The 17,973-nt window shown below is 37.5% G+C and overlaps 1 protein-coding gene across 1 annotated transcript in view; it reads left to right on the top strand.

Annotated features, from left to right (window-relative positions):
• The window catches only part of LOC128641918 (uncharacterized), a 448,428-nt gene that overhangs the window by 132,347 nt on the left and 298,108 nt on the right, over nucleotides 1–17,973 (top strand). Inside the window, exon 6 of the mRNA XM_053694507.1 lies at nucleotides 12,815–13,021. Coding sequence (XP_053550482.1) covers nucleotides 12,815–13,021 — 207 coding nt within the window. The remainder of the gene's footprint in view (nucleotides 1–12,814; nucleotides 13,022–17,973) is intronic.

A 17,973-nucleotide genomic window follows, 5' to 3' on the forward strand; every position in this document is an offset into this window, starting at 1 on the left:
ATTTATCATTGCACCAGCAATTCTTGTGAACTGCTGGTGCAATGCCACTCCCTGCAGATTCACGGCCAATAGGCCGCTAGCAGGGCATGTCAATCAACCCAATCATATTCGATCGGGTTGATTTCTGGAGATTTCTGTCTGCCGCCTCAGAGCAGGCGGACAGGTTATGAAGCAGCGGTCTTTAGACCACTGCTTCATAACTTCTGTTTCCGGCGAGCCTGATAATTTGGCCCCTATGTCTAATCTAAGGTTTAAATAGGTCCAATTTTGTTCTAAGCACTCAACCTAACATAAGGCATGCTGGAGGTTGTCCAGTGGTTGGATGAGGTGTATTTCTATACTGCTGGAGGAACACAGGTATATGTTGTTCAGGTCTCTTTCCCTTTGCTTTTAAGCTTTTGAGAAAACCTTTAAGCGTTTACACAAAACGTTCTGCTTGACCATTAGTGGCAGGATAATATGGTGCTGTTCGATGATGACAAATACCATTTTCTTTGAGCAAAACTTGAAATTGCCTAGAAACAAACTGGGGTCTATTATCTGAAACAAGCTCTCTGGGAAGGCCAAACGTTGCAAACTGTTTCTTTAAGGCAGCAACTGTAGCTTCTGCAGTAGTATGTTATATGATAAAAACCTCTGGCCATTTAGAATGTGTATCACAATATTCAAAGGAAGAAGGGACAGAAAAAGAGAGGCATAATATGGCACACTTGTTGGAGAAAAAAACAATTCTATGTACACTTGTGTGGTCTATTATGTAGTGATTTAAAACGTAACTTTTATGTAAACATAATATCTAAAAAAGAGAGTGGAAAAATCCACTACTAAAATTAGTTCAAATAAAATTGTGTCATAGTGACGATTGACACACAAAACTCCTCTCTGATATGACACAGTGATCAGTCTGTGTCATAAAGGCCTGGTTTATACAGCTCTTTACAATAAGTGTTTTAACCACAGACTTAATAGTAGTTAAATATCAATTAAATTAAAAGGCTGTAGCTCCGTAAAGTACGTAGATTATATATATATATATATATATATATATATATATATGGATCAGTTGTCCACTTTAACTATAGCACAAACATCATATCCCATAAATGTTGATTGGGATCTGTATTGAGATTAAAAAGCGTATCAATAAGTGCCTAGTGTTTTTAAGTGAATATATCACAGTTTCTATATAGCGTATCTGACGCTGCTGTATCAGTACTTATTAGGTTGAGAAAGCATACCGGTTAATGCATGGTTCTTTTGAGTGAATATATCACGAGTTTTATATAAAGTGTCTGATCCTGCTATGTCAGTATTTAATATTAGGCTGACAGTCCGTATAGAGTATGCTTACTAATTCAATATGTTAAAGTAAAGATATTATCAATTAACGCTATGTTTCAATCAGAGGTGAATAAACCACTTGCAGATATAGCCAAAAGTAACAGCTGAGATTACGTTTAGAGTATTATATATAGCTACGATTACCCCCTTTACAACTAGAGCTGATAAGCCAACAATATAAGTAATAACCACAATTTAAACTAAAGTCTATGGTAGTATTTGCCTTAAAGGCCAACAGATTAAGCTAAATAAGCAGGCTGTCAGAGAGGAGCAGTGGGAACGCCTGACGCGCGTTTCGCAACTGCTTTTTCAGAGGTGTCCAGCCCGACCGCCACACAAGGTATTTAAAGGATCATCGACCAATCCTGTGGCTGATTGCATTTGTTTGAGTCAGTATTAACCTATCAGCATCACCCTAACAAAGGTAGTGTCAAGATGACAGATTTTCGTCATCGTTATTTAGACCAATAGAAAGTGGAGGGATAGGGGGGTGTATGGTCCTAAAAACCAATAGATTTCCTTTGTGTGTTTACATTCCGGTTTCTCAATGTATATTATAGACAGAGAGCAAGATACACGTGTCAGATCTGGGAATCAGTAATGCATATCATGTCCAAATGGATTGTATAATAATTCTTTTCATTATTTTGCAAAATTATTTTATAAGAAACAACAATAAGGGTTACGTAGATAGACGTTAAAAATATTATACTCTGAATCACTCTGCACCAAAAAGACATGGGCTGTGATGTAAATGCAGACCTATTCAGGGAATCATATATTCACTTAGCTGTAAGGTCTGTGTTGTACGCTCAGTTATATAATCTGTCCATTTGTTGTATCAAGAAAATTGTTGTGGGTAAATTCTTTATCGTCTTGTCCCCAATAATAGGGGAAATCTAATAAAATGTGTTTTTTTGAAAGATTTGTGCATCATGATACGCTTTAAGAGGTACGATAAGATCAGTATCCCATTTTATTGAATATGATGTAACAAATACTATTGATTTCAAAACTCAAAGTGATATTTGGATGAGCTGAGTCAATATATGTATGACAGTGTATGAAACTGTATAGAAGAGAGAGGATCCAATCGAACAGATATATATCCACCCATTTGTGTGTTCATTTATGTCCGTTACTTATACCTGGTCTATAGTGTATACATAACATGTTTGTTGGAGGGGACTATTTACCATAGATGAAGAATATCTATGTCTTTGTATGTCCCGTAATATTTCACTTCATGTAGGAAGGCACTGTATGTGTTCATTTCATTAAGTCAATTTGATGTCATACTTAGCAACCAGGGAGTTCATCTGGATCCTGCTTTCAATAAAGTGTTCTCTATATTACCACCCCTGATGTCCAGCGTTAGTTTCTGTAAAATCCAGTATCTAAGTTCATATTTATTATTATGATGATTCATGAAATGCTTTGCAACTAATGTGAGGTTTTGTCCTTTTCAAGATCTTATTTTGGCATTTAACAATGTATATGACTTATTATGGGACTATATAGGGAGGAAAGGATTCAATCAGACAAGCATATATCCACTCGTTTGTGTGTTCATTTTCGTCCGTTACCCATAACTGGTCTACAGTGTGTATAAAACATGTTTATTGGAGGGGACTGTTTACCATAGATGATGGATATCTATGTCTTTGTATGTCCTGTGAAATATCAGTTACTGTAGGAAAGCACTGTATGTTATCATTTCATTGAGTCCATTGGGTGTCATTCTTTGCAACCAGAAAATCCATCTGGATTCTGCTTTCAATAGGGTATTCTCTATATTACCACCTCTGATGCCCAGTGTTAGTTTCTGTAGTATCCAACATTTAAGTTCAGGTTTACTATTATGATGGTCCATGAAATGCTTTGCAACTGATGTGAGATTTTTTGCCCCTTTCAAGGTCTTTTTTAGCATTTTTTATATTCCCCAAATGTTCACCAAATCTCTTCCTGAATTCTCTGGTGGACATTCCAATGTACTTTTTCTTGCAGCTGCATTCTAAACAATAAATTATGTTGTATGTTCTACAGTTAAATAGTCTGTTGATTTTCTTTTTTCCTCCAGTGAAAATGGGTACTTCCTTGACATTAGTCATGTAGATGCAAAATTTGCAAGTACCACAAGGGTATGTGCCTGTCAGGCCATCCTTTCTACAGTTTGATTTCTTTATGAAATGGCTCTTCATAACTTTATCTCTAATCGTCGGTGCTCTCCTTCAACTGATTGCAATTGTTTGTCCCACATTTTTCGCCAGATCTTCATCAATTTGCAATATATGAGCATATTTGTTCAATATTGTAGTTATTTCTCTGTGGGCTGTATTGTAAGTGCCAACAAATCTGATTCTTGTGTCTTTAGTTTGTTTTTGTTTGGGGAATAGTAGGTCATTCCTATCAATATGGAGTGCCTTATGATAGGCTTTTTTAAGAATACTATTCGGGTAACCCCTGTTTTTCAATCTTTTTTTCAGCTCCTGTGATTCATACTTAAATATATCAATATTCGAGCAGTTTCAACGTATTCTTAGGAACTCTCCATACGGGATGGCTTTTTTAGTGGATGGGTGGTGTGCACTATCAAAAGACAATATAGAATTTGTAGCTGTTTCCTTTCTATGTAGACTAGATTGTACTTGTCCAAACATATCTCTTGAAATTGTTAAATCCAGGAAGGTCACTTCTGTGTAGCTGATTTCACATGTCAGTCTCAAATTAAGATCATTACAGTTAAGTTCATTTATGAACTGTTTAAATAGTGATTCTTCACCTTTCCATAGTATGAAGATGTCATCTATATATCTGAGCCAGATGTTAGCTGTATACTGTTACATCTTTTCTCCAAATACGTGTTCACGCTCCCACCAACCAAGATATATGTTTGCGTATGTGGGAGCGCATGCTGTGCCCATGGCTGTACCATGCATTTGGAGAAAGATTTTATCATTGAAGACAAAGTAGTTATGGCTCAGAACAAACTTTAATAGTCTTAATATAAACTCATTTTTAAACGTATTTGCACTTTTCTCCATTTCCAAAAAGTATCTTACAGCATGACACCCCCACTTATGTTCTATGGATGTGTATAGTGATTCCACATCGCATGTGGCAAACCAAGTGTCAGATTCAAGGACCATTCCTTCAATTTTGTTTAGAATGTCCATAGTGTCTCTAGTATAGGAGGGAAGTGAAAGTACTATATCCCTTAATCTAAGATCAATGTATCTTGAAGCCTGTTCACATAGGCTCCCAATCCCAGATACAATTGGTCTGCCTGGTGGTAGCTTCCGATTCTTGTGTACTTTCGGTAGTAAATACAATGTTGCTACTTTTGGATTTGTAACGCTGAGGAATTTATACTCTCGAGTATCTAATAATTCATCTTTCTTGGCTCCTTCAACTAGAGTATTATAGCTTGCTAGGAATTCTTGTGTAGGGTTACCCCATAGGGGTTTGTAACAATTCTTATCCCCTAGTTGTTTTTTGGCTTCAATTAAGTATAAGTCAGTGGGCCAGATTACCACATTTCCTCCCTTGTCTGATGCCTTAATTACCACATCCTCCCATTTTTGTATTTCTCTTAATGCTTGTGATTCTCGTTCACTTATGTTTTTAATTTTCCCATCTCGAAGTTTGAGAATATCTCTGGTTACCACTTTTTGATAAGTATCTATCTCTGGGAATTGAGAAATTTGGGGCATATAGGTTGATTTTTTCACTAGTTTCTTTTGCCATTCATTGGGGTCTACATTTGTATTTTCATTCTCCTCTAGTAGGGATACAAGATCCATTTAGAATGTGTGTCTACCACAATCAAATACATTTTATTTTCCACTGGTCCAGCATAATATATGTGGATTATCTGCCATGGTGATAGAGGCCAGCTCCATGGTTGTACTGACCCATGTGGAACATCACGCTGTGCTTGGGCACATCCAGTGCAAGCTGAAACATAATGGGCAATATCCTCATTGAAGGTTGTCCATTACACATGACCCCTTGCTTTCTGTTTCATGCAGACTATGCCAGGATGACATTCATGAAGAATTTCAAGAATCTGTTGTTGTAACACAAAAGGAATAAAAACCCTTTCTCCCCAGACCAAACAGCCACCCTGAAGTGATAACTCCAGAGCCCTGTTTTGAAATGACTTGAGATGTATTGGATATATATAAAGATTACATTTTTTACTGCCCATATGATTGCTAGAGCCTCTTTATCTATCTGAGTGTAGTTTTTCTCTGCAGCTGTGAGTAATCTGGAGGCAAAAGCCACTGGCCTGTCTGTTCCATCAGCCATGGAATGAGACAGAACGGCCCCCAGTCCATAAGGTGAAGCGTCACAAGCAATGGAAAGTGTTTTTTTCAAGTCGTAATGTACTAGAAGACGTGAACTACTGACTAGTTCTTTTGACTTACTGAAAGCTGTCTCACATTCTACTGTCCAGTGTCATGGATGTTTGCTCTCCAGAAGACGATGTAAAGGGTAAATCACATGAGCTAAATTGGGCAAAAAACGATTGTAGTAATTTAACAGACCAAAATAGGATCTCAGTTGTGTCACATTTTGTGGAGTTAGAACATCCTGCAAGGCCTTGACTTTCTCATCTGTGGTATGCAGTCCATGTTTGTCAATTACATGAGCACAAAATTCAAGGTGATCCTGCATGAATTAGCATTTTTCCAAATTCACCTTCAATCCATATTCCATAAGTCTTTGCAAGACTGCCTCTACATTTTGCTTGTGTTCTTCCTCTGATCTGCCTGTCACCAGCATGTCATCTAACAGGCACTGTGTCCCAGGAATTCCAGCCAAGAGCTCATCCATCATACACTGCCAGACAGCTGGTGCAAGTGCAATGCCAAAAACCATATGATTATACCTGAAAAGCCCCGGGGAGTATTAATGGTGAGCAGTGGTCGAGAATCCGGGTGTACAGGTAGCTGCAGATATGCATTTTTCAAATCTATTTTGGTGAATTGCTTGCCACCTGCCAGTGATGAAAAAATATAATCTATCCTGGGAAACGGATACTTATCTATTGCAAGTTGTGTGTTAAGAGCCATGCGGAAGTCCCCACAAATCCAACCCCCATGCTCTAAGATATATATTGGTAGTTCTTTATTACATTTGTTCAACATAACTGTGATTGTCACACACCCCACTGGTACTAACAGCTCTTTAGAGTATGTCTGCAGTCTCACTGTTGTTTGCTTTATTGGCCTCTGTATGTTAAGGTGTTTCCAGTCTGCTAAAGTAATCACAGATACAGCAGCACCTGTATCTAAATCCATAGATAGTTATTTGCCATTCATAAGAACCTAAACTGTTAATGCAGCAAGATTAGAGTCCATCTTATATATTTTTAAATTCTGTATAGGAAATTGTTCATCTGAATCCTCAGAAGACTCCTGTAGTTGTACTCTATACGTATTCTTTGCTTTGTTCCTCAGGCGATTACTGCCTCTCTCTGTTGTGGATCTACAGACTCTTTGTAGGTGGCCCATTTTACCACAAGCACGGCACTTGGCATCCTTGAATCAGCAAGCAGTTGCATCATGTGTAGCAGCTGCACAGTGATAGCATTTGTAATGTGATTGTTCCTGCTTTAAATATCTCTTTACCTGTATTTTACTCTGTGCTTCTCTATAACGTGATCTAGAGTCTAAATAAAAAACTTCCAGCTCTGCTTCCCCTGTTTTGTTTAATCTGTTGTGCAACACATCAGCATCTTTAGAGGCTTGTTCTATAATGCTTGCAATGTCCATAGCCCTTTTAAATGTTATATCTTCTTCTGTGAGTAGCTTCTTTAACACTGTTTCACTTGCAATGCCCATAACAAACTGGTCTCGCAATGCAGTGGGCAGGTAGTCCCCAAAAGAACAGGTGCTTGCAAGTTTACGTAATGCAATGGCATATGCAGAAACTGATTCACCAGCCTCTTGCCTACGCTTATAGAATTTAAATCTCTCTGCTATCCATAGAGTGCCAATACATGCAGTACCTGCCTTACAGCTCTGACATGTATATAACAGCCACATAAATTCTGTGTGAACAAGTACTCACTTTATTTATCAAGATGCAACAGGTCTCTCATATTGCTGCTTCATTACACATTGTTTGCTTCAGCAGCCTTTTTTACCTCAGGAACATTTTCAACAACAGGAAACAGGAAGTGTGGAACTAACTAGGAAGTAGCAGGAAGTGGGGAACCAAACAAGGAATTATATCAGCTATAACTAGCAACAGCCTATACATCACAGTAAGCATGGGTAGATACAGACATCCCAACTCTCACGGAAGTTCCGGGAGTCTCCCGCATTGAAATTGTGTCTTCCTGACACCTGCAAACTAAACATAATATCCCGGAAACTGCTCGGCCTGTCTGGGGGCGGTACTTGCTTTTACACACTGGGCACCTATTGGCAGAGTGGCTGCAGGATCACACCCACTTACTCATATACTGCAGCCCGGCCCGGATATTCAGAAATCCTATTGATCAGTGGCACAGACCCTCCTTGTATGATTGGCCTTAGAGTTTGTCATTCAGTATTAATAATAAGTCTGTTTTGTTACCCTTGAGACGAGTTTTCTGGTTTCCCATTGGATGTGCTGTTTATTGTTTTCTGCTGATTGACTCCATCAGTCTGGTAATACTGGCTTGGTAGCTCTTTTTAGCGGCTGCGTGGAAATAAGCATGCCATGACTATACATAATGTAATTGTAACCAGGACCAGTGGTTATGACAGAGAGAGGATAGACAATTATATTTATGAGCACCAGTGGATTATATATATATATATATATATATATATATATATATATATATATATATATATATATATATATACAGGTAGAAACACAATTTTTGCGGCGGTACATTTACTGTCTATGCACTGAATTTATATTGTTAGATGTAACCTCATAATGTGGAAGTGCTCTCAAAGTCCCCCAAACTATGTTCCTGAATTTAACAAAATACATGTGAAATAGGATATCTAACTAAAATAAAAGGCATTATTATACAGTGCAAATATGTTTTTATATAGGCACAATTGTGTTAAGTGGGTAATGTTATAAAAGATGCTTAGGTTAATTTTTGTTTAGTAATTTGTTGATTCACTTAGTATGTAAGAGATGTGTAATTAGCATAAAAGTCCTAGACCCTGTGTGTTGTGTAATATACATATGTATGTGCAGACATCCCAACTTGTCAGTTGAGTCAATGGGCATCCTGTAAACACCTGGGAGCTGATGACTCACTTTGTAATTATTTTTTTTGGGGGGGAGGGGGTACCTCCCAGAAATGAATTTTTGCAGGTTGGGATGTCTGTAGATATGTGTTTTTATGAGTGTGTAGGTAGATATTTGTTTGTATGAGTCTGTAGGTATGTAAGTGTGTGTAGGTATGTGTATGTAAGTGTGTGTAGGTATGTGTATGCATGAGTGTGTAGGTATGTGTTTGCATGAGTGTGTAGGTATGTAAGTGTGTGTAGGTATGTGTATGTATGAGTGTGTAGGTATGTAAGTGTGTGTAGGTATGTGTATGTATGATTGTGTAGGTTTGTAAGTGTGTGTAGGTATGTGTTTGTATGAGTGTGTAGGTATGTAAGTGTGTGTAGGTATGTGTTTGTATGACACTGTAGGCAGGTAAGTGTGTGTAGGTATGTGTTTGTATGAGTATGTAGGTATGTGTATGTATCAGTGTGTAGGTATGTAAGTGTGTGTATGTATGCAAGTGTGTGTAGGTATGTGTTTGTATGAGTGTGTAGGTATGTAAATGTGTGTAAGTTTGCGTATGTATGAGTGTGTAAGTATGTAAGTGTGTGTAGGTATGTGTTTGTATGAGTGTGTAGGTTTGTAAGTGTGAGTAGGTATGTGTTTGTATGAGTGTGTAGGTATGTAAGTGTGTGTAGGTATGTGTTTGTATGACACTGTAGGCAGGTAAGTGTGTGTAGGTATGTGTTTGTATGAGTTTGTAGGTATGTACATGTGTGTAGTATGTGTATGTATGAGTGTGTAGACATGTAAGTGTGTCTAGATATGTGTAGGTATGTTAATGTGTGTAGGTATGTGTTTGTATTACTCTGTAGGTATGTAAGTGTGTGTAGGTACGTGTATGTATGAGTGTGTAGGTATGTAAGTGTGTGTAGGTATGTGTTTGTATGAGTGTGTAGGTATGTAAGTGTGTATAGGTATGTGTTTGTATGAGTATGTAGGTATGCAAGTGTGTGTAGATATATGTTTGTATGATTGTGTAGGTATGTAAGTGTGTGTAGGTATGTGTTTGTATGACTATGTAGGTATGTAAGTGTGTGTTGGTATGTGTATGTATGAGTGTGTAGGTATGTTAGTGTGTGTAGGTATGTGTATGTATGAGTGTGTAGGTGTGTAAATGTGTGTAGGTTTGTATTTGTATGACTCTAGGTATGTAAGTGTGTGTAGGTAAGTGTTTGTATGAGTGTGTAGGTATGTAAATGTGTGTAGGTATGTGTATGTATGAGTGTGTAGGTATGTATATATGTATAGGTATGTTGTATGACTATGTAGGTATGTAAGTGTGTGTAGGTATGTGTATGAGTGTGTAGGTATGTTAGTGTGTGTAGGTAAGTGTTTGTATGAGTGTGTAGGTATGTAAGTGTGTGTTGGTATGTGTATGTATGAGTGTGTAGGTATGTTAGTGTGTGTAGGTATGTGTATTTATGAGTGTGTAGGTATGTACATGTGTGTAGGTTTGTATTTGTATGACTCTAGGTATGTAAATGTGTGTAGGTATGTGTATGTATGGGTGTGTAGGTATGTATATATGCATAGGTATGTTGTATGACTATGTAGGTATGTAAGTGTGTGTAGGTATGTGTATGTATGAGTGTGTAGGTATTTTAGTGTGTGTAGGTATGTTAGTGTGTGTAGGTATGTGTTTGTATGACTCTAGGTATGTAAGTGTGTGTAGGTAAGTGTTTGTATGAGTGTGTATGTATGTAAATGTATGTATGTGTTTGTATGAGTGTGTAGGTATTTAAGTGTGTGTAGTTATGTGTTTGTATGAGTGTGTAGGTATGTAAAAGTGTGTAGGTATGTGTTTGTATGAGTGTGTAGGTATGTAAATGTGTGTAGGTATGTGTATGTATAAGTATGTAGGTATGTAAATGTGTGTAAGTATGTGTATGTATGAATGTGTAGGTAATGTAAGTGCGTGTAGGTATGTGTTTGTATGAATGTGTAGGTATGTAAATGTGTGTAGGTATGTGTATGCATGAGTGTGTAGGTATGTTGGTGTGTGTAGGTATGTGTTTGTATCAGTATGTAGGTATGTAAATGTGTGTAGGTATGTAAATGTGTGTAGGTATGTGTTTGTATGATTGTGTAGGTATGTAAGTGTGTGTAGGTGTGTGTTTGTATGACTGTGTAGGTATGTAAGCGTGGGTAGATATGTGTTTGTATGAGTGTGTAGGTATGTAAGCGTGTGTAGGTATGTGTATGTATGAATGTGTGGGTATGTAAGTGTGTGTAGGTATGTGTTTGTATGAGTGTGTAGCTATGTAAGTGTGGGAAGGTATGTGTTTGTATGGGTGTGTAGGTATGTAAATGTGTGTAGGTATGTGTATGTATGAGTGTGTAGCTATGTATTAGTGTGTAGGTATGTGTTTATATGAGTGTGTAGGTATGTGTTTGTATGAGGGTGTAAGTATGTATATGTGTTTAAGTATGTGTTTGTATGATTGTGTAGGTTTGTAAATGTGTGCAGGTATGTATTTTTATGAGTGTGTAGGTATGTAATTGTGTGTAGTTTTGCATATGTATGAGTGTGTAGGTATGTCAATGTGTGTAGGTATGTGTTTGTATGAGTGTGTAGGTATGTAAATATGTGTAGGTATGCATTTTTATGAGTCAGTGTGTAGGTATGTAAGTGTGAGTAGGTATGTGTATGTATGAGTGTGTAAGTATGTAAATGTGTGTAGGAGGATGTATGAGTGTGTAGGTATGCAAGCGTGTGTACGTATGTGTGTGCAGATATTTGTATGTAGTAGTGTGTAGGTATGTAAGTGTGTATAGGTATGTGTTTGTATGAGTGTGTAGGTATGTAAGTGTGTGTAGGAATGTGTTTGTATGAATGTGTAGGTATGTGTTTGTATGAGTGTATAGGTATGTAAGTGTGTGTAGGTATGTGCTTGCATTAGTGTGTAGGTATGTAGGTGAGTGCAGTTATGTGTATGTATGAGTGTGCAGGTATGTGTTTGTATGTGTAGCTATGTGTATGTATGAGTGTGTAGGTATGTATATGTGTGTAGGTATGTGTTTGTATGAGTGTGTAGGTATGTGTTTGTATGAGTGTGTAAGTATATATATGTGTTTAAGTATGTGTTTGTATGAGTGTGTAGGTATGTGAATGTGTGTAGGTATGTGTTTGTATGATTGTGTAGGTATGTAAGTGTGTGTAGGTATGTGTTTGTATGAGTGTGTAGGTATGTAAGGGTGTGTAGGTATGTTTATGTATGAGTGTGTAGATATGTAAGTGTGTGTAGGTATGTGTATGTATGAGTGTGTAGGTATGTAAATGTGTGTAGGTGTGTGTATGTATGAGTGTGTAGGTATGTAAGTGTGTGTAGGTATGTGTATGTATGAGTGTGTAGGTATGTAAGTGTGTGTAGGTATGTGAATGTATGAGTGTGTAGGTATGTAAGTGTGTGTAGGTATGTGTTTGTATGAGTGTGTAGGTATGTAAGTGTGTGTAGGTATGTGTATGTATGAGTGTGTAGGTATGTAAGTGTGTGTAGGTATGTGAATGTATGAGTGTGTAGGTATGTAAGTGTGTGTAGGTATGTGTTTGTATGAGTGTGTAAGTATGTAAGTGTGTGTATAGTAGTAGCCGTGGGGGCTGCAGCAAAGCTCAGGTAACCTGGAAAAAAGTGTCTCTCTTTGGTATTTGAAATGTTGGGTGATATGCACACACAGTCACATACACGCATACACACACATGTACACATGCCCTATTCCAACTCACTCCAAGGCCTAGTTTCCATTGAGGTGGTAAAGTTTGAAAACTGGTGGTAACATAGTCATTGTCTATAGACTTTAATGGAGATAAATGTTTGTATCCCCAATTTTTAAAATATTACCATATCAATGGAAACTAGGGTCAATACTGTCCCTGCTGCATGCTATGACTTGCAATGACTTCTTATATAATTATTCCTTGCCATATTTGTGCCTACGGTTGGTTTGTGATTGCTCACATATCATAACTTTGTTGCATTGCTCTTATTAGGATTTTTAGAGCATTTTGGAAGTCTGTACATTATATCTCATGTGCAGGTCTTGTCCCCCACATACCAACTTTAGATATAAGTCCATATATTTTATTTAAATGTGATAACTGTTTGATACCTGTATATTTTTAAGTCTCCAAAAATGATTTTGCTGTGTGCTTAATTATCTTATTGTCTGTTACTATTAACAGGGAGGGAACATGTTGGCATATTCTCATCACCAGCTGAAATAGATTCTAATTGGCTGTTCAAATTGCTGAGATCTGAGCATTTCAACGATTGGGTTGAGGATGTCCGTCACATTCATAAATTGGAGATCAACAATGATGTCACATTTGTCATATTGTACAGGACAAGTGGTCACTTTGGCTTTGATTTGGAGAGCCTGTCTCAAATCCGTAAGGAAAAGTCTATAACCTAGATGTATAACATAAAAATACGAAACATCACAAAATAAAATCAAAGTGAAATAAATGTGATGACTCAAAAAGAATCAAAAAAAGCAACATAAATAGAATGTGTAAAACAAAATTTAAGTTCATATAAGGATATGCGTATTCTTGCTGAGAATCTTCTGTTTCTTTGTATCCTTAGAATCTCTCAGAGAAAAGAGAAAGAAATTGCAACATAGTGTGATTCTGTAACAATATCCAGAATATATACCAAACTTGTGGCCAAATGACTACTCACATGGATTAGAGCTTATGCCCAAGCTCAAGGAAATGCGCACACCCACTTTATACTGGTGGGTAAACAGTACTCTCACGGCAAAGTAGTATAAAAGAATTTATTAAAATACAATAAAAGCGTCACAAATGCTTAACATAATACCTATCACAGAGGTTAATAGAGCAGTAAATGCTTATTATTGCTCACAAAAGCAAACTCCACTGAAGGATGCAAGCGGATTTGGGCAGCAGAAATTTAACCGCTAAACCATCCAACCTGACCACAGATTGGAGTAGCTCCTCCTTCCGGTGCAAGAGCAAGTGTAGAGACGCACAAGAGAGTTAAAAGTTCCGACGATCGTTTCGCTATGTAAGCTTTTTCAAGGAAATGATGTGCGCATGTCCGTGTGGTCCTTTATACCAGTACTTGATCTTAAAGCGGATATCCGGAATTCTCTGTTGCCATTTTGGAAAAGGGCATAGATGTTATACAGTCCTTGAGTCCAGTTACTGTGTTTAACGTTCATATATGCTTATAACCATTAAGGAAAAACTTTTCTATATCTACAATGGGCTACATCATTTTTCAAATACATGTTTTTACATATTATCAATGCATTACGGTAAATAAAGATGCTATAATTAACATTATTTCTTACTACCGGGATTGTCTATTATTAGGACAATTATTCTATTTTATTGCAGGTATAACATTAATGAGTGTATTTCATATCATCACCACATTTCTCAACATATAAAGAGACATAGGGGGGTAGTTATCAAGCCGTCTACTTTTCTGGCTTCGCCGGCCCAATACGCCCGCCTAAGCTCGCCTCACATCGCCGCCGCGGACCTTAAAAAATACGCCTAAGTTATCAAATAAAGCTGTCAAAAAGCCGCGGGGCGATGAGCAGCGGACTGGGACAGTTATCACTCATCCGATCTCGCTGCTCTTCGGCTTTTTCCCAGCTTTATTGCTAGCCTGTCACTAAGCACTCACACTAAACTACACTGCTCTAACCCCTATACCGGCGCCCCCGGAGCCCCCCGCAACTAAATAAAGTTACTAACCCCTAAACCGCCGCTCCTAGACCCCGCCGCAAGTCTCATAAATGTATTAACCCCTAAACCGCCGCTCCTAGACCCTGCCACAACTCTTATAAATGTATTAACCCCTAAACCGCCGCTCCCGGACACCGCTGCCACCTACAGTATACCTAGTAACCACTATCCTGCCCCCCCTACACCGTCGCCCTCTATTATAAAGTTATTAACCCCTATCCTGCTGATCCCGCACCTGTCCGCAACTAAATAAATAGTTTAACCCCTAAACCGCCGCTCCCTGAACCCGCCGCAACCTATATTAAACCTATTAACCCCTAATCTGCCTCCCCTACACCGTCGCCCCTATAATAAATTTATTAACCCCTATCCTGCCCCCCACTACGCCGCCGCCACTGTAATAAAATTATTAACCCCTAAACCTAAGTCTAACCCTAACCCTAACGCCCCCCTAACTTAAATATTAATTAAATAAATCAAAATAATATTTATCTTATTAACTAAATGAATCCTATTTAAAACTAAATACTTACCTATAAAATAAACCCTAATATAGCTACAATATAAATAATAATTATATTCTAGCTATCTTAGGATTTATTTTTATTTTACAGGTACCTTTCAATTTATTTTAACTAGGTACAATAGCTATTAAATAGTTATTAACTATTTAATAACTACCTAGCTAAAAGAAATACAAAATTACCTGTAAAATAAATCCTAACCTAAGTTACAATTAAACCTAATACTACACTATCATTAAATTAATTAAATAAACTACCTACAAATAACTACAATTAAATACAATTACATAAACTAACTAAAGTACAAAAAATAAAAAAAGCTAAGTTACAAAAAATAAAAAAATGTTACAAACATGTTAAAAGTATTACAACAAGGGGGGGCGGAGCTAACTGCCAAGGTGGACAGACGTGCTTGTGTGGAGCTCCGAGCTTGGAGACCTAAATAATGGGAAATAATATAATATTTTCAACTTAGATTCCCTACTAAAAGACTCAAGACTACACGCACATATATCCGATACTGAAACATAGAGAGAGGCATCGCTCCTAAGATACACAGAGACCTGAGCTACTTGTGAATTCCATGCGGTGAGCATCGCCATCTTGCCGATTAGGCCCTTATTACATTGCAATTCTTTATCGTCACAACTCCAGGTGATCACAACATGATCCCTTCACGGATTGCATAGCAGCTTTTAGACCACATAAATAAGAGCAGAATAAGGGTGGCGGCTAAGCGCTCTGGCAGTTTATTCTATAATCTAACTACTTGTGGATTGCGCCCCATACACAATCTTACTATGGAGGCACTAGAGGCCTGGGAGCAACGTACCCAGCAGCTCATTGACCGGCACTTTCAGAGTCTCAAAATATGCCTTTTATCTTTCCTCTCTTACCCGGAACGGCAATCACCTCTGGACAAGGATGTTACGGTGCCTGAACAGGGGGACAGAGGATGTGACACCATGGCGCCTACATTTCAGGCAGACTCAGGCGTTGTCTACTCAGCTCCCAAATCTTTTGCCTCAAGAACTTAATCTGACTATGATATACCATGTGCTTTTAAGGGTATCTCAACTCTGCAAACACTGCAAGCATGACGGCCTCAAACCTGGCCCTACTATAAATTTGCATTATTACGAAGCAGGATAAGTGTATTAGTAGTTTACCAGATATTATATATGTGCAGTTTGCTGTTTATTTTTTCCTGGATGCTGATTTTATGAATGTGTTTACTCCCTTGGTTCTGCATGGATTGAACTATATTCATTCATACTGTCCTCTGTGGGACATAATTTTGTTTTGTTGGTTAAACCTAAGATATATTTATATGTGCCATATAACTATATAACCCTATAAGAAGGCTCTACGATATGATATTTGCTGTGCAATTGTTATAAGAATGTGGGCTTAGAGCCTGTCACGTAGCATTGAATTGTACTGAGTTACTATATTTTGAGCACCATGAGTTCCAGATATGGCATCTATCAAACTCTTTTTTTGCCTACATATTAGCTTGCTGCGATTAATGTCAGTTACATATGCTTAAATATCCTACTGAAATGTTATGTTACTCAACTGAGTGTTACATAGGGAGTAGTATCTTTGTTCTTTTTTTATATAAAGATATAGGAACACAGGCGCTTGATCTCCACTCATACGTATAAACACTTAATTACTTACCTGAGAGTAACTAAGATATTAGTTTTATGGTATCACTTTGAGACCCCTAACTTATTTGAGTGAGCTAAGGCAGATTTATATAGAATAGAGATGTGAGGCACTTTGTTATTATCCTATACCAGGGTGAACCAAGGAAGTCATTCTTAATACTTTGATTGCTAAGATTTATTATGCTTTCAGAAATAACTCCTGAACCTAACTTAACTGGCATTAATAGTATTATCTCAGTACCTCGGGGAGGCTAAGTAGAATTACACATCTATACATATGAGGGTTTTGCCTGCAGTTTGGACATAGGGCCCATGTCTAGACAGCATAATTTATGAGTACGAGTTTGTGGAACAGCCATGCCCACTATTTTCACTTTCACTTTTCACTCCCACTATAATACCTGATTAATAGCAATATTTTATACTCTATAATGTGTTTATTATGAGCCTAAGGGTGATGTATCTATTGAGTTTTATTATCACATATGCCCATTTTAATTGCCCATACAAGCCATTCATTCATAGACTCATAGAGTCCATTTACAAAGTCCTATGGTTGTATCCCCCCCCCGCCCACCTCTAAACTCTGGGATTTGTAATTAGTCCCAGTGGTTTGCGCGGTTTTCCTTGTTAAATACCGCAAACAGAATCATCTCCTGATTATTTATGTGTAACAATATATTGAATATTTGGGATTTATGACGTTTTGTGAAAGAGAATAAGCCCTAGAATGAGTATTCATGAAACATTTTTTTGATTCTATGTATGTTGCTAACCAAGTCTTATTTATATACAGACAGTTTAAACTTGAAATCCTATCTGACTATGTTTAAATTTATAGGTAACAGTTCATTAGTTGTTGGAAAAGCATTATAAAACAAAAAATTACGAGGCTTTCATTTGATTTGGGACTCTAACTATGACTTTACAACCGATTGTTTTTGCATCTTCTATTTTTTATGCTGGAAATCAGTACTATTTATGTTACAGTCTCGCTTATCTTGTGATGCTATTTTGTTTCTTTATTATGTCTGTATGTCATAACCTTATTTGCCTCAATAAAAATTATTTAAAAAAAAAAAAAAAGTATTACAACAATTTTAAGCTACTTACACCTAATCTAAGCCCCCTAATAAAATAACAAACCCCCCCAAAATAAAAAAAAATGCCCTACCCTATTCTAAATTAAATAAATTTCAAAGCTCTTTTACCTTACCAGCCCTTAAAAGGGCCATTTGTGGGGGCATGCCCCAAAGAAAACAGCTATTTTGCCTGTAAAAGAAAAATACAACCCCCCCCCCAACATTAAAACCCACCAGCCACATACCCCTAATCTAACCCAAACCCCCCTTACAAAAACCTAACACTAAGCCCCTGAAGATCATCCTACCTTGTCTTCACTCAGCCGAGCAGCGATGGAACC

Source organism: Bombina bombina, chromosome 11 (assembly GCF_027579735.1).
Source record: "Bombina bombina isolate aBomBom1 chromosome 11, aBomBom1.pri, whole genome shotgun sequence".
NCBI lineage: Eukaryota > Metazoa > Chordata > Amphibia > Anura > Bombinatoridae > Bombina > Bombina bombina.